This window comes from Sciurus vulgaris, assembly GCF_902686455.1.
Source record: "Sciurus vulgaris genome assembly, chromosome: 4".
In the NCBI taxonomy this organism is placed as follows: Eukaryota; Metazoa; Chordata; class Mammalia; order Rodentia; family Sciuridae; genus Sciurus; species Sciurus vulgaris.
The window spans coordinates 53,887,483-53,909,083 of record NC_136464.1 but is presented as its reverse complement, the minus strand read 5'-3'; the positions used below and the strand labels follow the sequence as shown (position 1 = coordinate 53,909,083).

The window sequence follows — 21,601 nt, the reverse complement described above, 5'->3', positions numbered from 1 at the left end:
AATAAACCTATTCAATAAAAATTTTAAATACCAACTTTAACATTAAAGAATGCAAACAGGTTATGAGGAGCCAGCAAAAAAGAATTCTTATTAGCCTCACCAAATAGTTCTTTAATTTTTAAAGAGGAAGCAGTGAAAAAAAAAAAGGGATTTAAATATAGAGAACTAACTATTCCTACACTATAAACACCACAAGTAACATGGAACTTAGGCACAGGATACCAGATGACTACTTTGCTAACAGAATCCCAGGAATTCACTCTTTCCTTGGTAGATCTTTACCACCACCAATCTCACTCCCCCAACACATACACATAAACACACATACATACTGTACACAGGTATTTTACCTTTCCTTTATCAAATAAGGCAAGAAGGCCTAGATGAGTAGACCTAAAAAAGGGAGACCAAAAGTCACAATATAAAGATCTCTTTAATTAAAAAGGAGAAGAGTAAGAGAGATCACAAAAGACAGAAGGAAAAGAAAAATACAAGTACTAAAAACTCTAACTAAAATTCAAGAACTATTAAAAGAGTATATGGACCCAGAAGAGAATTTTTATTATGGTACAGGCACTGTGGTAGGCACCACAAGAAACAATAAGAGGGAATGAGAATTGAGTTACTTTCCTAAAAATTCATTCAGCCATTCTAGGCATTAGTAAGTCAAATATTTAGACACAGATTGTTTTGTTTTGCTTTTGTAGTGCTGGAGATTGTTTATACCCAGGTCTCACACACGATAGAAAAGTGCTCAACCACTGAGCTCTTCTCCTAAGCCCTAAAATTACCTATTTGAGGTGGGGGGAGTGCTGGAGCTCAAACCCAGGACCTGTGCATGCCAGGCAACACTATGCCACTGAGCTGCATGCCCTGCCCACAAAAATTACACTCTTTATTTGTGGGGGGAGGCACCCTACTACTGAGATATGTCCCCTAAAATTACTTCCCTTTTTGTCTATTTTTGTGGGAATACTGGGGATTAAACTCAGGGGTACTCAACCACTGGGCCACATCCCCAGCCCTTTCTGTATTTTATTTAAAGACAGGGTCTCACGGAGTTGCTTAGCACCTCACCATTGCTGAGGCTGGCTTTGAACTCGCAATCCTCCTGCCTCAGCCTCCCCAGCCCCTGGAATTACAGGTGTGCAACACTGAACTGAGCTAAAATTACTTTCATGAATAAGTTTTTAAAATATGCTCTTGGGTTAGGGAGGTAGCTTGGTTGTCAACTGCTTGCCCAGCATGCACAAGGCCATGTGTTCAATCCCCAGCACTCCAAAAAAATAAGGTAATTTCTGAAGCAGAGTTCTGCAAAGTAAGATGTGATTTAGCAAAAGGAGAACAAATACTCCAGGCAAAGTGAATGGCATCTAAAATTTCTCAAGAAATAGGCATACCATGCATACTATCTGCTCTCAAAGCTGAAATTCAGGGTACCTGGGAAAGGAGAGGGAAAAAAAACACGGAATTAAATTTTTAAAAGTTTATAATTATGCAATTTTAAGTGATGTAAGAGATAACTGGGAGGCACTTAAAGGTTATAAAATAGTAATTAAAAAAATATTCAGGTCAGGTGCAGTGGCACACATTTTAAAAACATTAATATTTTTTAGTTGTCAATGGACCTTTTTTACTTATTTATATGTGATGCCGAGAATCAAACTCACTGCATCACACATGCAAGGCAAGTGCTCTACCACTGAGTTAGAACCCCTGCCTGGCCCACACTTTTAATCACAGTTACTCCAGAGACTGAAGCAGGAGGATTGCAAGGTCAGCCTCAGCAATTTAGCTAGACCCTGTCTCGAAAAAAAGGGGGGCGGGAGATGTAACACACACACACACACACACACACACACACACACACACACACAGTACTACAGGGTACTGTTAGGTTAAAACAAATTTGGTGAAAAGATATTGCAGATAGAGAAGAATTTAGAAATCTGAAGGGAAAAAAATCTTTTTACAAAAAGACTTATTACCAGAAATATCACAGACTAGAAAGAAAGCATAAAGAGAACAATCTCTGTGCTGAAGTCAAGGTAATTTACAGATTTCTGCTTTACATTTTATAGAATGCTTTCTAGAATGATTGTAAAACTTTTCTACATTTTGTAATAAAAATCGTCATTAAAAAAAAGCACTAACAATTAGGTACAAAGGCACTTGTAATCCCAGCAACTTGGGAGGCTAAGGCAGGATGATAGCAAGTTCAAGGTCAGCTTCAGCAACTTACCAAGACCTGGTCTCAAAAAATTTAAAGGACTGGGAATATATTTAAGTGGTAGAGTGCCCTGTGTTCAATCCCCAATACCGCCCCCCCCAAAAAGGCACCAGCATTATACATCCATGTGTACATTTATTTATGTAGCACCAAAGAATGATAAATGTCCATGTATCCATTACCCAATTTAAGAAATGGAAAAATTAAGAAGGTTGGAAATCCCCAAATAATTACATTCCCCTCACTATTCCTTCTAGAGCAACCACTATTCTGACTTTCATGAAAATCATTCCCTTTCTCTCTACAGTTTTGTCACATTCATGTATCCCTAAATGATGTTTATTTTTTGCCTCTTTTTTGTTTGTTTCATTTTTTGTACTAGGGATTGAACCCAGGAGTGCTTAATCATATCCCCAGAAAACCATCTTCTGTGACTTGATTTTTTTTCATTCAACGTGGTGTTTTTGAGATTAATTCAAATTGATGTATATAATGGCAAGTCATCATTTTTACTACCATATAGTATTTTACTATGGGGATAAACCATAATTTTAAATTCTATTCTACAGTAGTTAGAACAGGTTGTTTCCATTTTTCTATAATCACAAGAGATGTTACTTTCAAAATTCCTGATTATATCTGACATTATGTATCAATAAGTTTTCTACAATGTATATTTAGGAGTAGAACCGCTGGGTTATATGCAAGTTCAATATTACCAGGTAATGATAAACTGTTTTCCTAAGTAGTGGCATCAACTTATATTCCAACCAACAATGTATGTATGTAAATTCTCATTATTCCACCTATTTGGTAACATTTAATTTTATCAGATTTTTAATTTTCTATCAACATGAAAAGTATGGTTTAACTTACATTTCTTAAATTACTAATTAGGTTAAGTGCCATATAAATGCTTAGTGATCATTTGAGTTTCCTACTCTGAAAAATACCCATTTATATCTTTGCCCATTTTTCTCTTGACTCATTTATTTTTTTACTCATTCTTTTTTGTTTTATAATCAATTTTATTTACTTTTTTTTTCTTTTCCCCCTGTGGTACTGTGGTGCTTACAGGTGGGACAAGCACTCTACCAACTGAGTGATATCCCCAGCCCTTTACTCATTCTTTTTTTTTGGGGGGGGGCCAGTGGGGGACAGGGGATTGAACCCAGGAGCACTCAACTACTGAGCCACATCCCCGGAACTATTTTTGCTGAGGCGGGCTTTGAACTCATGATCTTCCTGCCTCAGACTCCTGAGCCACTGGGATTATAGGTGTGGGTCACCACAACCGGCCTATGAAGTCTTTTTGGTGAAGAGTTCTTGAATTTTCTGTATTAAAATGTATCGATTTTTAAATTCATAGTTTCTTCTAAAATTTTTGACTTTTTATCTTGTATATTTTCATCCTTAATCCATCTAAAATTGTTATTTTTGGTATAACATGAAGGAGGGATCTAATTTATTTTTTCCCTTATGAATAAACAATTACCTAAGCACCATTTATTGAAAAGTTACTTTAGCTTTGGTTCACAAGATAAGTGGCAAGTCTCCAATATATCTGTTTCTGAAATCTTGATATTATTCCATTTGTTTACTTACAAACACTGTTTCACTAAAAATAATATTTACTATAGTTTTATAAGTCTTGATTTCTGGTAAAGTGTAGCAAACATTAATATTGCTTTGCCAAATATTTCTGCTTCTTCCCCCTTCAATGGATCATAATAGGATCATACTTCCTGGTCCACTTGTGGTTCAACGGGACAAGATGATTCGTTCTGCTTAATGAGTTGTGAGTAGAAAAGATCTGCTGAGCACTTAATTGCCTACACGAAATCCTCCAGAGCTTTTTGTCCCTCTAACTTAGCAACCAGTAATATTCAGTAGGGTTGCAGCTTTGTACCTAATTCAGAGAAACCTAGTGTCCAAGAACTAGCCACCAAATGTGGAGAATGCAAAGAGAACAAAGAAGGAAGCAGATAAATATCCAAGACTGCAGAGAGTGCAAATTATCACGGAATTAAAGACAGAACTGTGTTCTGAATGGCAGTAAGACAGGAAGATCCCTGTACCTCAAGGCAGAAGGAAGGGGTTTATATGTTCAACTACACAAAGTTAGGCTATGGCCAACTGGAATGGCCCTAGGTTTTCTCAAAACCTATTCACATGGGACTGGGGTTGTGGCTCAGTGGTAGAGTGTTATCCTAGCACATGTGAGGCACTCGGTTTGATCTTTAGCATCACATAAAAAATAAACAAATAAAAAATAAAGTAATAAAAAAACTACTAACATATATCAGTTATGAGACAATTCAGACCGGGTGTAGTAGTACACACCTGTAATCCCAACAGCTGGGGAGGCTGAGGCAGGAGGATTTTGAGTTCAAAGCCAGCCTCAGTCTCAGCAGCAGTGAAGTGCTAAGCAACTCAGTGAGACCCTGACTCTATATAAAATAGAAAATAGGGCTGGGGATCTGGTTCAGTGGTCTAGTTGCTCCTGAGGGAGGAGAGGGGAGGGCAGGGGAGACATCAGGACATCAGTGGCAGGCACAAAACACTTGGCTGACTTTTTTTTTTTTTTTTTTTTTTTGGTACTGGAATTAAACCCAGGGGCACTTAAACACTGAGTCACTGAGGACTGGGGAGTCTTTTTTTTTTTTTTTTTTTTTTAATTTTACTTACAGACAGGGTCTCACTGAGTTGCTGAGGCTGGCTTTTAATTCATGATCATCCTGTCTCAGTCTCCTGAGCTGCCAGGACTGCAGGAGTATACCAGTGTACCCGGCTCTGGCTATTTTAATTTTTTTTTTTTTTTTTTTTTTTTTTTTGGTACTGGGGATTGAACTCAGGGGCATTCCACCATCGGGCTATATCCCCAGAACTATTTTGTATTTTATTTAGAGACAGGGTCTCACTGAGCTGCTTAGTGCCTCGCTATTGCTGAGGCTGGTTTTGAACTCACCATCTTCCTGCCTCAACCCCCAGAGCCGCTGGGATTTCAGGCATGTGCCACCATGCCCAGCTATTTCAACAATTTTATTTATCCTACATATAGGGTTTAGAATGCATGCCAGAGTCACCTGGAGGGCAAAATGGCAGTTTTACAACCAAGATAGCTATTGTCGTGTCAAGCTGGGTTCCTACATCACTTGAGTTCCTGATTGATTATAATTTTGGGGTTTCTCTACTAATCTACAATGGGTAAGTAATGTGAATGAGAAATAAATCTTTGGTATATTTATCACTGAGGTTCTAGAGTTGTTTGTTATCACAAAATAACATATTCTGACCAATACATTCAGCATGTTGCTTCCTTTGTTGCTAGGACACTCTCCAAGAGTGTCTTACTTTCACTGTCATATAAATTTCAGAATTGACTTTTCTCAGTTTCCAGGAAAAACTAATAATCAGAACACATTAACACCACCATTCTGGAAAACATATAGAAATACTGGAAAATAGTTGACATTATCTAAAAACATTAAAACATACATTAGGATCCACTAATCCTGCTCCTGGGCACATACACAAAAGAAATGTGTATACATATGTATGAGAATGTTGTTTAGCAAAATTGTTCATAAAAAAATACAAAACTAGAAACAAATTCAAATGACTACCACCAATAGGATGGATAAACACTGATTTATTTACACAAAGAAATACCATGCAATAATAAAAACAAACTAGAGCTACACACCACATGGATGATTTTATAAATATTGCTGAACTACAAAAGACACACACAAAATTTAAATGGAATGATTCCATTTATAATAAAATTTCAAAAACAAGTTGTTTGAGTTTGTTATCTACTATGTTACCCAGGCTAGAATTGAACTCATGGGCTCCAGAAATCCTCCTGCCTCCACCTCCCAAGTAACTCATACTATAGGTATATGCCACTGCATTCAACTCTTTGGACGTTTTTGTTTTTGTTGTGTGTGTGATTTCTCACCACTAGGGAGCAAATCCACGGCCTCAGGGATACTAGGCAAGCACTCCACCACTGAGTTACATCCACAGTCCTAGAATTTTAATAGTCAATCACCTCTTCCTTTTTTTCCCCTCACTACTAGGGGTTGAACCCAGGGCCTCATACACACTACAAAAGCATTCTACCACTGAGCTACATTCCTACTCCTTAATATTCAATCACCTCCTCTGCAAATGACAAGTTTCTTTCTTTCCAGACTTTATATCTTTTATTTTTAATTTTTCTTGTCTTATGACACTGACTAGAATCTAATTTTATGATGAATTTGTTATTTTCTTATTTTTTTTTTTGAGGGGGAGTACAAGGGATTGAACCCAGGGGCATTCTACCACTGAGCTACATCCCAGCCCTTTTCTTTTTTTTCTTTTCTTTTCTTTTAAACAGGGTCTTACCAAGTTGCTTTAGGGCCTCATTAAGTTGCTGAGGTTGGCCATGACTTGTGATTTTCCTGTATTAATCTCCCAAGTCACCGGGATTATAGATGTGCGCCCGTGCCCAGCTTATAAAAACAGTTTTAATGTGGGAAACAACACGAGATATCCCACAGGAGAATCCAGGCACGAATGGTCCCTCCCAGGTTTACTTCTTCATATACTCATCATTCCTTCTCTTCTCTCAAAAAGTGAAGCCCAGGGCTAGGGTTGTGGCTCAGTGGTAGAGCTCTTGCCTAGCATGTATGAGGCACTGGATTCGATCCTCAGCACCCCATAAAAATAAATAAATAAAGGTATCGGGTTCATCTACAAGTAAAAAAAATATATTTTTAAAAAAAGTAAAGCCCGATAGTCTGGCTGAAGGACTATCAACTCAAAGCTATGGTAATCTAATGATTTAAATTTTTCAGCTACTAAAATTAAATTCAGCCAGGTCATTGGCACACACCTATAATTCCATCAACTCGGAAGGGGGAGGTAGAAGGATCACAAGTTCAAAGCCAGCCTTGGGAACTTAGCGAGGCCCTGTCTCAAAATAAAAAATAAAAAGGGCTAGGGATGTGGCCCAGTGGTAAAGCACCCCTGGGTTAAATCTCCAATACCAAAATAATAATAATAATATGATAAATTAAAATAAAAATTAAATTCAGTTCATTCATACTTTCAAATTAATCCATTTGTAAAAGTCTATAATTTTCAAATTAAGAAAAATGCAAATTAAAAAGATGAAAACAATGTCACCTAAACCATGAAGTGTGTGCAAACTATAGCTTAGTTATCCAATATGTATATAGCACTGAAGGGCTGACAAGTACTTTGGGGGGAATGAATATTTTATATACTCCCAACATAAAAAAAGCAGCACATAAGAAAAATAAATCTCTTAGTTGATGCATGTGCTACTGAAGCAAGCACTAAATCTTGGTTGGATTGGTAGTGATGTAATCAGGAAAATATGAGAATTCTAATATCCCCAGTATTATGAAGACCCAAATATAGTCTCTGATCCCCAAAGTCCATTTACCTACCCATCACAAGCAACAGTTCCTCTCAAAGGGTCTGAAGAAATTTCCTCAGTCCTAGCAGATTGAAAAACAAAGTCTGTTTTGGGGTGTGTTCTCAGAGTGTGCCCTACAAAGTCTGATGGTTGGTTTCTATCTCTCTGGCTTATATGATACTGGTTTATATTAAACTGACAATTTGTCCCTCCAGAAAATAAAACATAACAAATGTGGCAGCCAGTTTTCCACAATCCATTCCGGGACACTAAACAGTTCAGTACAGTCCTGACTAGTCAAAGAGGCATGTTAGAAGATAGGTGCAGTGGTATATGCCAGTAATCCCAGTGACTCAGGAGGCTGAGGCAGGAAGACTGACAGTCTGAGCCAGCCTCAGTCACTTAGTGAGACCCTGTCTCAAAATAAAAAGTAAAAAAGGCTGGAGTTACAGCTCAGTGGTAGAGCTTCCTTGGGTTAAATTCCAAGAACCACCAAAAGGGGTGGGGGGCATGTCAGAGGTCATATAAATTCTGTCACTCCTCCTTTCCTTTTTATAGATAAGTTTCCAATTTCAGGAGACTCTTACCAGGAATCACGCCAGGATTAACATCTACCTAGAAAGAATCTCCCAAGCATGGTTTTAATACCACAAATCAGACTTCTCTTGGACTTGTTGACCAAGGGGATACTGAAGTTATCTAAACTTAGATAGTTAATATCAATGTACCACTAGGAAAACCAGGTCAAATGCTCTTTTGAATGCATTTCTGTCTGAATGGGCATAGTAGGAAATACTACAATCAACTTTTTAAAAATTTGGTATGTTAAAATTCATATTTAGCTCAGATATCATCCCTATTAATAATGATTTCCAATTACCACATGCTTTTTATATCAAAAGGCAAAAAAAAAAATTGTACATGACTGTAATCCCAGCAGCTCAGGAGGCTGAAGCAGGAAAATCTCAAGGTCAAAGTGAGTCTCAGCAAAAGTGAGGTGCTACAAAACTCCATGAGACCTTGTCTCTAAATAAAATACAAAATAGGTCTGTGGATATGGCTCAGTGATTGAATGCCCCTGAGTTCAATCCCCAGTAAACCCCCCAAATTTTTTTTAATAAGTTCGGATTATATTGTAAAACCAGTTTTTAAACTACCTTTATTTTATTCATTTTTATTTGTATGTGGTGCTGAGGATTGAACCCAGTGCCTAGCACATGTAGCAAGTGCTACACTGAGCTACAACCCCAGTCTATAAAATCAGTTTTATATTTAGATTTTTCACTTACCAGGAGATTGTTTCCATACCATTAAATATTATTTAAATACCAAAAAATTCATATTTAGCTGGACACGGTGGCACACTCCTGTAACTCCAGTTACTTAGGAGACTGAGACAGGAGGATCAAAAGTCTGAGGCCAGCCTCACAACTTAGCAAGACTATCATAAAATAAAAGAGGGCTGGGGTGAGGTGTGGCACATACATGTAATCCCAGTTACTTGAGGGCTGAGGCAGAAGGATTGTAAGTTCAAGGTGGGTCTCAGAAACTTAACAAGACCTAGTCTCAAAATAAAAAAATATAAAAAGGTCTGGGGGAACAAAGAAACCATAGATCTCAACAACACAATCAATAATTTAGACTTAACGGACATTTATAGAATATTCCATCCAACCAAGAGTGAATACACTTTCTTCTCAGCAGCACATGGATCCTTCTCTAAAATAGACCATATATTATGCCACAAAGCTAATGTTAGCAAATACAAGAAGATAGAGACACTACCATGTATTCTATCAGATCATAATGGATTGAAGTTAGAAATAAATGAAAGAGTAAAACACAGAAACTATTCCAACATCTGGAGATTAAACAATATGCTATTATATGATGAATGGATAACAGAAGATATTAGGAAGGAAATTTAAAAATTCTTAGAGGTAAATGAGAACAAAGAAACATCATATCAAAATCTCTGGGACACTATGAAAGCAGTACTTAGAGGGAAATTTATTTCATGGAGCGCATTTAATAAAAGAAGTAAAACTCAACAAATAAACAACCTAACACTACAGCTCAAAGCCTTAGAAAAAGAAGAACAGAACAGCACCAAAAGTAGTAGAAGACAGGAAATAGTTAAACTCAGAGCTGAAATCAATGAAATTGAAACAAAAGAAACAATACAAAAAATTGACAAAATAAATAGTTGGTTCTTCGAAAAAATAAACAAAATTGATAAACCTTTAGCCACACTAACAAAGAGAAGACGAGAGAAAACCCAAATCACTAAAATTCGGAATGAACAAGGAAATATCACAACAGACAGGATGGAAATACAAAACATAATTAGAAGCTATTTTGAAAATCTATACTCCAACAAAATAGAAAATTTCGAAGACATCAACAGGTTTCTAGAGACATATGAATTGCCTAAACTGAATGAGGAGGACATAAACAATTTAAATAGACCAATTTCAAGTACTGAAATAGAAGAAGTCATCAAAAGCCTACCAACAAAGAAAAGTCCGGGACCAGATGGGTTCTCAGCCGAGTTCTACAAAACCTTTAAGGAAGAGCTCATTCCAATACTTCTCAAAGTATTCCATAAAATAGAAGAGGAGGGAACCCTCCCAAACTCATTCTATGAAGCCAATATCACACTGATACCTAAACCAGACAGAGACTCATCAAGGAAAGAAAATTTCAGACCAATATCCTTAATGAACATCGACGCAAAAATTCTCAACAAAATTTTAGCAAATCGCATACAAAAACATATTAAAAAGATAGTGCACCATGATCAAGTGGGTTTCATCCCAGGGATGCAAGGTTGGTTCAACATCAGGAAATCAATAAACGTAATTCACCATATTAATAGACTTAAAGTCAAGAATCACATGATTATTTCAATAGATGCAGAAAAAGCATTTGATAAAATACAGCACCCCTTCATGCTCAAAACACTAGAAAAAATAGGGATAGTGGGAACATTCCTTAATATTGTAAAGGCCATTTATGCTAAGCCCATGGCTAATATCATTCTAAATGGTGAAAAACTGAAAGCATTCCCCCTAAAAACTGGAACAAGGCAGGGATGCCCTCTTTCACCACTTCTATTCAACATCGTTCTTGAGACTCTGGCCAGAGCAATTAGACAAACCAAAGAAATTAAAGGGATACGAATTGGAAAAGAAGAACTCAAACTATCCCTGTTCGCTGATGACATGATTATATATTTAGAGGAACCTGGAAATTCCACCAGAAAACTCTTAGAACTCATAAGTGATTTCAGTAAAGTAGCAGGTTACAAGATCAATGCCCATAAATCCAACGCATTTTTATACATAAGTGATGAATCTTCAGAAAGAGAAATTAGGAAAACTACCCCATTCACAATAGCCTCGAAAAAATTAAAATACTTGGGAATCAATCTCACAAAAGAGGTGAAAGACCTCTACAATGAGAACTATACAACACTAAAGAAAGAAATTAAAGAACACCTTAGAAGATGGAAAGATCTTCCATGTTCTTGGATAGGAAGAATTAATATCGTCAAAATGGCCATACTACCTAAAGTGCTAGACAAATTCAATGCAATTCCAATTAAAATCCCAATGACGTACCTTACAGAAATAGAGCAAGCAATTATGAAATTCATCTGAAAGAACAAGAAACCCAGAATAGCTAAAGCAATCCTTAGCAGGAAGAGTGAAACAGGGGGTATTGCAATACCAGATCTTCAACTCTACTACAAAGCAATAGTAACAAAAACGGCATGGTATTGGTACCAAAATAGAAAGGTAGATCAATGGTACAGAATAGAGGACACGGACACAAACCCAAATAAATACAATTTTCTCATAGTAGACAAAGGTGCCAAAAATATGCAATGGAGAAAAGATAGCCTCTTCAACAAATGGTGCTGGGAGAATTGGAAATCCATATGCAACAGAATGAAACTAAACCCATATCTCTCACCATGCACGAAACTAAACTCAAAATGGATTAAGGACCTCGGAATCAGACCAGAGACCCTGCATCTTATAGAAGAAAAAGTAGGTCCAAATCTTCACCTTGTTGGTCTAGGACCAGACTTCCTTAACAGGACTCCCATAGCACAAGAAATAAAAGCTAGAATCAACCACAGGGATAGATTCAAACTAAAAAGCTTTCTCTCAGCAAAGGAAACTATCAGCAATGCGAAGAAAGAGCCTACAGAGTGGGAGAATATCTTTGCCAATCATACTTCAGATAGAGCACTAATCTCCAGAATCTATAAAGAACTCAAAAAACTCTACTCCAAGAATTCAAATAGTCCAGTCAACAAATGGGCTAAGGAAATGAATAGACACTTCACAGAAGAAGATCTACAAGCAATCAACAAACATATGGAAAAATGTTCAACATCTCTAGTAATAAGAGAAATGCAAATCAAAACCACCCTAAGATTCCATCTCACCCCAATTAGAATGGCGATTATCAAGAATACGAGCAACAACAGGTGTTGGCGAGGATGTGGGGAGAAAGGTACACTCATACACTGCTGGTGGGGCTGCAAATTAGTGCAGCCACTATGGAAAGCAGTGTGGAGATTCCTTAGAAAACTTGGAATGGAACCACCATTTGACCCAGCTATCCCACTCCTTGGTCTATACCCAAAGGACTTAAAATCTGCATACTACAGAAATACAGCCACATCAATGTTCATAGCTGCTCAATTCACAATAGCCAGACTGTGGAACCAACCTAGATGCCCTTCAATTGATGAGTGGATAAAGAAACTGTGGTATATATATACTATGGAATATTACTCAGCCATAAAGAATGATAAAATTATGACATTTGCAGGCAAATGGATGAAATTGGAGAATATCATGCTAAGTGAGATAAGCCAATCTCAAAAAGCCAAAGGACGAATGATATCGCTAATAAGTGGAGGTTGACACATAATGGGGGGGAGGGAAGGGTTAGAGTTAGGGTTAGGGAGGGGGGCAAGTATGGAGGAAGGAACTACTGTATAGAGGGTAAAGAGGGGTGGGAGGGGTAGGGGGAAGGGAAAAAATAACAGAATGAATCAAACAACATTGCTCTATGTAAATTTATGATTACACAAATGGTATGCCTTTACGCCATGTACAAACAGAGAAACAACATGTATCCCATTTGTTTAAAAAAAAAAAAAAAAAAAAAAAAAGGTCTGGGGGATGTAACTCAGTAGTAGAGTACCCTGGGGTTCAATTCCCAGTATCAAAAAAAAAAAAAAAAAAAAATAGAGAGAGATAGATATATAGATAAATATGGATGTTTTATATATTTAAATTTCTCGATTAACCAACCTATATTCCATATTTTGCTGCAAGTTACAATGGTTCAAACAAGGATAGAAAGAAAGATGTTTGTGACCCAAGTAGCAAAAAGTTCAGAAGACTCAGTTAACTATTTCTAAGGTCCTATTCATGGATTTAAAACTCCAAAGCAACATGTGCTGAAAAGTTTTTTGAGTCAGTAATTGAAAATAACCAATATAATTGGGAAATCCTCCTACCATTTTTCTGTTCACAAGTCTACCTTAAAACATGAAAGCAATTAAACATATAAAGATCAAATGAGGCATCCCTACGACAAACCAAGAATTCAGACTTCAAGAGACTAAAAAGGAACTCAAGAAGCTTATCTAGAACTCATATGGAAGACGTAAATTCATCCGAACACAAATAATCTATTGTATATTTGGACTAAGGAAGCTACTTGTTGGTAAATATGTGGCTCTTTTCATAAATAGTTACTTCTCTAACAATATACCTAAATTTTGATACAAAAATCTCTCATTTTCCTTATCCCCAAACAAATCCTCAGTTTCCTTTTTTTCAGAAATGAAAAACTTAGAGTGAGATAAAACATGAGGTAGAGGATTGATATAAAGAATCTATTAAATGTGATAATGGTAAACATTAGAAAATGGGAAAAATTTAACCACGATAGTTACTTCCATTAAAAATTCTTAATTATTCTTTCAACATGAAATTTAAAATTTTCTCAGATTAACACTCCAAGTAGAAGCCCACTTGAGTATCCTGTCAAGTAGACCTATATAGGAAAAAAGCTTCAAAAGAAAAAAATTACCAAAGTAGTTACTTTGAAGGAAACAAAACTGATCACATCAATTTTTGCTCTTAACCACAAGCAGATAATTCAGTAATGAACTCTCTGACACTGCCCTGCCCTAATTAACCAAACCCTTCAATATTGACAATTTGACAATCTAAAGACAGAGGGAAGAAAAAGATTTGGTATTTACCTTGAGAGCACAAAAGATGCAGGAATCTCCCATGCACTTGTGAGTTGTCAGCTGCCTAAAGCTACGTCGAAAGATGTCCAAGTGCCACAAAACCTGGTGGAAAAAAAAAGTGAAAATACCTCATTTCTCCATAAAGAACCACTATTTAATTTTAAATTCAACAGTTCAAGAAAACATAGGTAACGACTGGAGAAGCAACCTTTACTCTCAAGAGAAAAGCTCATCCTAATATATTAAAACAAATGTTTAAAAAAGGTGAGGTATCTAACATGAGGATAATAATATATTTTGGAGAAAACATTAATTTGAACATGAAATGAAGGTCGCACAGAGAAAACATGGTATGACATACATCAAATGTGATCCTGAAGAAGAAATTTACAGATTGAAAGTGCAGAAATAGGACTAGGTATATAGTTCAATGGTAGAGCCTGGGTTTGATCCCCACAACCACAAAGAAAAAAATATAAAACACTGTAGAATAAAATTTATTTTCATGGTCCACACAAGAAAAGCAGGCATATTTTTAAACTTATAATAGAAGCTTGAACTATAGTAGTTCACACCCATAACCCCAGCCACTGAGGAGGCTGAGGCAGGAGGATTACAAATGCAGGGTCAGCCTGGGTAACTTAAAAGTCTCAAAATAAAATTAAAAGGGTGAGAGATATAGCTCAGTGAGAAAGTGTTTGCCTATTATGTGTAAGGGTCTAGGGGTGGGGGAAAGAGGAAAAGGAGTGGGAGGAGCAGTTTGAACTATAGCATAGGAAATTCACAATTTTTTAACTTCTAAGGTGTGCTCTCCTGAAGTCAAGAGAATAAATAACAATGTTGATATCAACAGTGATAAATCATATTCAGAATATGTACCCATGATGTGATGTAAAAGAATGATAATTTTATGGTCTTTCTCCTCAAAATCCATAACCCCAGTCTAATCATGACAAAAACATCAGACAAATTCCAATACAACCTGTGCACATGGCACATGTTTGTAATCCCAGCCACTTGGGAGACTGAGGCAGGAGGCTCATAAGTTCAAGGTCATTCTGGGCAACTTAGCAAGACCTATCTCAAAGAGTTAGGTGTGTTGCTCAATGATAGAGCACTTTTCTACCATGCACAAGGCCTTGGGTTCAGTTCCCAAAGCTGTATATTAAAAAAAGAAATTACAATACAAGGACAACCTACAAAATACCTAATCACTATTCCTTAAAACTGTCAGGGTAATCAAAAACAAGGAAATTCCGAGAAACTATCACAGACAAGAGAAGCCTAAGGAGATAAGATCAATAAATATAAATGTAGTAAGCTGGAAAGTATTCTGGAACAAAAAAAGACACTGTGGAAATATGAATAAACTGAAACTTTGTTTAAAAAGAAATGATACCATATAGAGCACAGTGCCTTAGGAAATTACCCTTGCTAGGAAAACATGTAATGGCAAAATACCTGAAAAAGTGCTATTTGGAGCCCCAGATCATGGCATACCTTACAAGCTTCTCTTTTACATAAGTCTCAAGATAAAAGTGGCTTTTTTACTTTTTTAGATGTTGATAGACCTTTATTTTTATTCATTTATTTTATATGTGGTACTGAGGATGGAACCCAGCGCCTCACACATGCTAGGGAAGTGCTCTACCACTGAGCCACAGCCCCAGTCACTCAAGATAAATATTTTAAAAGTTCTTTGAAACAGATTATGTTCCCAAATAACACCTTTTTATAGCAAATGTAATTGATTGAACAGATTTGTGGTGAATAGAGATTTTATGTCAAAAGTTAGCATATTATTTCATAGCAACCTTAATTTTCAACTTGTATCATGATCATAATATAATAGAATTCCAAATCATCAAAGTCTCAATCTTTAAGTATGGATATAGAAATATGTATGTATGTGTACATACACAGAGCATGTATTATCTAGCATTAAGAAGTAACAACCATTATTCTTTCAGTTGACAATATAAATAAGACATACAGAAAATAACAATTACAAAATCAAGACTATGGCTAGGAAGGAGCTAAACAAACATGTTTATATCAATATTTTTTTTGCTTCTAAATTACAAAAAGTGTTATCAATATATAAAGTCATTCAAAAACCTACTATGTATTATCTGGGAGAAAAAATCTAATCAACCTTATCTAACTGTCTGAAATTTGTTATAGTAATTAGGAAAAATACTTAAAGCTCTTTCTATAGGTGTGACAGCATAGGATTCTTTAGTTTCCAAATAAAAACTTGAAAATGGAGAAAGTGTATAAAACTTTTATTATATAGATAAGCTTATCAAGATTCTTGTATTATGAATGAGAAATTCAGTGTTTCCTGTACAAGTTCACACAACTAGTAAAAGGGCTAAAATCAGAATCCAAGTCTCCTAATTCTCCAGTCCAGGATCCTTTATTGCAAATACACTGTGTTATTTTTTATTATCTCATAGCAACCTATTTTCTTACTATATTTGAGGCATCATGCTAATATTTTACACAAGTATAATTATCTTGGATAGCAAATTTTGTTAACTTTTACAATAACGGAAAGAAAAGAGGAGAAAGTAATTACTTAAGAATTAGACCAGAGGAGATGAACATAATACTCTATGGGCCTGAACAGGCACAGCAGACAGAGCAGAAGCTTTGAGATTCTGAGACCACTAAAGTAGCAATGCAAAAGAAAAAGGGAACATCTAGGATAATCACCTTAGGGAATTTGCTTTCCACTAGCTCTTTTCAAGCATATTTAACCAGAACCTTATTATGAGCCAATACAGGAAGGCTGAGAGAAGATGAAGGAATGGACAAAGACTGAACTCCATTCTTTGGAGAACATTAATATGAGACATGAACAATGTACCTAAAAGTCTCTGACTTATAAAAAGAATTCTGCTTTCTGTACTAGAGAAAAGCAACTAGGGCAATAAGACATCTTGTCTCAAAAAGGAAATAGTAGAAACTGTTTAGGAAAAAAGTTGATAAGCAAGTAGAAAGATCACCTGGTCCATTAACTAACACTATTTAAGTGGGTAAATAGTAGTTATAGTTATTATTATTTCTATTATTATTATTATTCCCATTTTTATAAGTAATTAGGATTCCAAAAATAAAAAGATCTGCCTAAGATCACACTGATGAACTTAAAAAAATGATCTCATGTTACTGACCTCACATTGTGAAATTATTATATTTAAAAGTTATCAGAAATACAGCATCAGCAAACCAAAAGTTAAAGTTCATTAAAAATAAAGAAATTACCCTTACCTGCAGGGCACTATTGAGGAAGCAACTGTTTTGCCCTGGCTCATTGCTGAGGCCTTTGCTGGGGGCTATGGAGGTTGAGCTTCGAGGTGCAAACATCCCTTGGACACTGCCACGGCCCCCTGAAAAATAATTTCTTTTCCAAGACATTATTGTTCACATTTAGCCTGAAAACACACAGAAGGCTTTGTATCCTTTTGGCAGGTAATTTTTATCTGCTGAAATCCTCAAAAGGAAGAAATCCAGAACTTGGTGAGTTTATGTTGAAACACGTTGACTCTATAAACTTCCAAACATCAAATATGTAGTTCAAGAAATTCATGTAGCCTCTTAGATCCAGATGATAGTGCTATCCCTCACTTGCCCCAGTGTTCAAAGTGTAACAAAACAGGATTAATGCAGCTTCGTTCTATTTTCCTTGAACTTCCTCCAAAAACTCCTGGTGAAATAGATGTAATCCTCAACTCCAACAGCATCCAAGATCAGGGTAAGACTTGTTCTTCAGTCTTGTTTATAATGCTTCTTATTGACTGAAGATTTTTCCAACTGGAAGGAAAGGCAGACAGATAAGCAGGAATCCAACATAACCCTCCTTGCCCTCCATTGCCTTGTCCCACCATCCTCTACTGCAAAAACTCAAGTTCTAAACAACTGACAAAGATCTCACAAAGCTAAGAAGCTTGTGTGGAATATCAAGGATTTTTTTGTTGTTGTTATTCTCTGTTGCTTCTTTTAATGTGCCCTAAATTTCTTCTAGCTTCCCAACCAGATCTTCAGAATGTCTCTTCTCTTCTGGAACTAGAATAGCCAGCTGTGCCAGAGAGCTTCAACAGAAAGGGGAAAAAAAAAATCAAAAGCTTGCGTCACTTAATGACTTTACTGGCTTTGCACTGTTCTGCCAAGATCAACGTTGCCTCACCTCTCACTATAAACTTGAAACCTTGGCAAACAATGCCAAAAAAGAAAAAGGGAAAAAAAATGTAACAACAGCAGCAAAAAAAGAGAAACACTCAAACTTAAAAAAAAAAAAAAAAAAAAAAAAAAAAAAAAAATGGTGTAAGCAGCTTTACTTTCTTGGGAAATCTCCCTGAAATTTTCTTGAAGGAAAAGAAAGTTGATCAGTTTAAAAAACAAATACAAATGTTCCAGAATCAGGCTAACAAAACTAAAACAAAACAAAACAAATCACCAAGTAAGCAAGCTCCAAACTAGTATTACATTTCTTTTGATGTTTGGAGTAAAGCACTTTTAAAAGGTGTTTTCCATGTGTATGGTTTTGAAAAGCCTAAAGGTAGGAGGGACAAGTAGATATCTGGACTCTTGATGTGAGTGAAGATATCTCATCCCAGAGAAACACTCATGGTAAATAAACCACATTTCTTAATACCCAAACAGAAGTCTCCTCCCACCCTCCTCCTTTGATTGATTGATTTTATTATTATTATTATTCAATGATTTCTAACAGAGGATCAGAGAGATAATTTGAGTTACAAATCATTTAATCCTCAGATTATACCAGAAGGGCTCACTGTGGCCAACTTTAGTTTTCAACTAAAATGCCCATGAAACAGAGAAACAACACGTATCCCATTTGTTTACAATAAAATAAAATAAAATGCCCATGAAGCAATAGTGAATAATATCAAAGCAAACACCTTTCCTGGAAGGAAATCATCTAATCTCTAGCTTTTAAGATTTCCTATTAGCTGCATGTCCACATAAGAAAAAAATTAAGAATTTTAAATGATAAATTTCTAAAGTTCCTCAAGTTTCTCACTTCCTTCCCATTGTGTGCAGCACTTAAAAAAACAAAAACAAACCAGGAGCTGGGGCGCACACCTGTAGTCCCAGAGGCTCAGGAGGCTGAAGCAGGAGGATCTTGAATTCAAAGTCAGTCTCAGGGGGGAGGGAAGGGTTAGAGTTAGGGTTAGGGAGGGGGGCAAGTATGGAGGAAGGAACTACTGTATAGAGGGTAAAGAGGGGTGGGAGGGGTGGGGGGAAGGGAAAAAATAACAGAATGAATCAAACAACATTGCTCTATGTAAATTTATGATTACACAAATGGTATGCCTTTATGCCATGTACAAACAGAGAAACAACATGTATCCCATTTGTTTAAAATAAAATAAAAAAAAATTAAAAAAAAAAAATGAGGGAAAAAAAAAAAAAACAAAACAAAGTCAGTCTCAGCAAAAGTGAGGTGCTAAGCAGCTCAGTGAGAACCTGTCTCTAAATAAAATACAAAATAGGGCTGGGGATATGAGTGATTGAGTGCCCCTGAGTTCAATCCCTGGTACAATGCACCCCCATGGCAAAAAAAAAAAAAAAAAAAAAAAATTTGACATCTTAATCTTATTCTAGGAAAGAACTTAGCATTATCAGCAGCATGTCCAGAGGAAAAACTGAGGTACAAGAATACTAGATGGTTGCATAAAACTGTTCTCTCCCTTCTCTAAATTCCCAGACTATCTATAACCTTCACAATCTACACATCACCAAGAATTTAATTATACACCACAGTCATATTAGTCATTATGTTTTTATTACTCCATTTGTTTTATATGGTATCAGTCATATGTCTTGAATATGACTATATAAAACAAAATAACCAGGTCAGACATTTGCTAAACACTATACACTTCTTTATTTAATCTTCACGATAGCCCTATCAGGTAGATATTAATAGTTCAATTTTACAGATGAATAAAGTGAGGCTTATAAGACATTAACTTGCCTAATTCAAAGCTGGTAAGTGGCAGAGCTAGAATTGTTTTCACTATGCATTATCCCTTAATTATGTATTTTATTATGCTATTCCAAAATCTTCTACCACAGTATTAGTCATAAGGAGGCACTCATGACCAAGGTCAGTTCTTCAATGATTCAAATGGAAAAAAACATGAACAATATCTCAATTTTTTAGGAAGAGACAGTAGTCCCATTACAAGTGATTAAAGCTAAAAGTAAGACTGGAGATGTAACTCGATGATAAAGCACTTGTCTACCATGTGCCTAATGATTTACATGGCACTGGGAAGGAACCCACATCTCCCACACAGATTATAAGACCCTCACCTCTCTACCTACACCCTTATACTCACCCCACTTAAGGCCACTAAGGAACTTTAAACAAGCTGTACAGCATTCCTTCAGCTCAACTGCTGCAAAGGAATGACAAGTACCAAGCCTTTACTTTGCTCAGAGCCAAAAGAACTTGGCAGGCAGATGGGGTTTCCAGTATCCACATTAAGAGCTTACTGAAACTCAGCCTGCCCTATGACACACACCTGAGTACCGGGAGCAAAGGGGAAAAGAGTAGCAGAAAAAGGATTCTTAGGTTCTGAATAGCAGCATTATATAGGTAAGGCAGTAAGTTCTCACACTTGCTCTGGGTGTGTCAGAAACTAGTGGTGATGGCCAAAAAGAACAAAGGCAGAAGAGTTAGTAAAAATGGACTAAATAAATACTGATGACCAAAACATTTCACTTAAGCTGAGCTGTGGCTCAGTGGCAGAGCACTTGACTAGCACGTATGAGGTCCTTAGCACCACATAAACAAATAAAATAAGGGCATTCTGTCCATCTACAACAACTACAAAAAAGATTTTTTCACTTAAAATGAAATGTTTAATTCTAGGTTCAGCACCAAAGAGCACAATTGTTCTCCAATGCCATCTACCAAAGATATATGAAAAAGTAAATTACAGTTCATCTATATAGCTCTAACAATCTGCTCCTAAAAAGAACGTTTCAGGGCTGGGATTTTAGCTCAGTGGTAGAACACTTTCCTAGCATGTGTGAGGCACTGAGTTAGATTTTCAGCACCACATATAAATAAATAAAAGGTCCACTGCAACTGAAAAAAAAAAAAAAAAAAGAACTTTTCAGGAAAAACTGAAGTATTCCAGCATAAAAAAGCATGTCTGCAACACTTTCAAATGGTTCAGAAAGGAAGGAAATACATTTTTACACATATACACACTCACAAAGATTTATATACAAAAAGAAAAAAGACAAGAACAAAATAGTACAGATAAAATAAAATGGAATAAAGTTTGCATACTATTTCCATGAAAAGCTCAGAGCAAAGTGTGATACACCCAGTAATTCCAGCCTCTTGGGAGGCTAAGGCAGGAGGATCCCCAGGAGCACAAGGCCAGCCTGGGCAACACAGCAAGACTCCATCTCAAAAGACAGAGGGGGGGGGGGGGAGAGGGAGAGGGAGAGAGAGAGAGAGAGAGAGAGAGAGAGAGAGAGAGAGAGAGAGAGAGAGAGAGAGAGGGAGGGAGGGAGGGAGGGAGGGAGGGAGAGGGAGAGAACGCTCAAAATACAGTATAAGGTTCAAGTTGTTGTAAAAAACAAAGGATGCAGAGTA

The 21,601-nt window shown here is 36.4% G+C and overlaps 1 protein-coding gene across 19 annotated transcripts in view; it reads right to left on the bottom strand.

The window, feature by feature from the left end:
- Positions 1–21,601, bottom strand: part of USP54 (ubiquitin specific peptidase 54) — a 134,979-nt gene that overhangs the window by 46,868 nt on the left and 66,510 nt on the right. For 4 of the 19 annotated variants that reach the window (XM_079137043.1, XM_079137033.1, XM_079137045.1 and 1 more), the window contains 2 exons: positions 17,230–17,772; positions 13,963–14,055 (listed from right to left, as the gene is read on the bottom strand). In XM_079137043.1, the coding sequence (XP_078993169.1) occupies positions 13,963–14,055; positions 17,230–17,376 (240 nt within the window). In that variant the 5' untranslated portion in view covers positions 17,377–17,772. Of the gene's footprint in view, positions 1–1,400; positions 1,441–13,962; positions 14,056–17,229; positions 18,064–21,601 lie in introns of those variants that run through there. The other 15 variants (XM_079137050.1, XM_079137051.1, XM_079137044.1 and 12 more) reach the window with 10 other exon arrangements.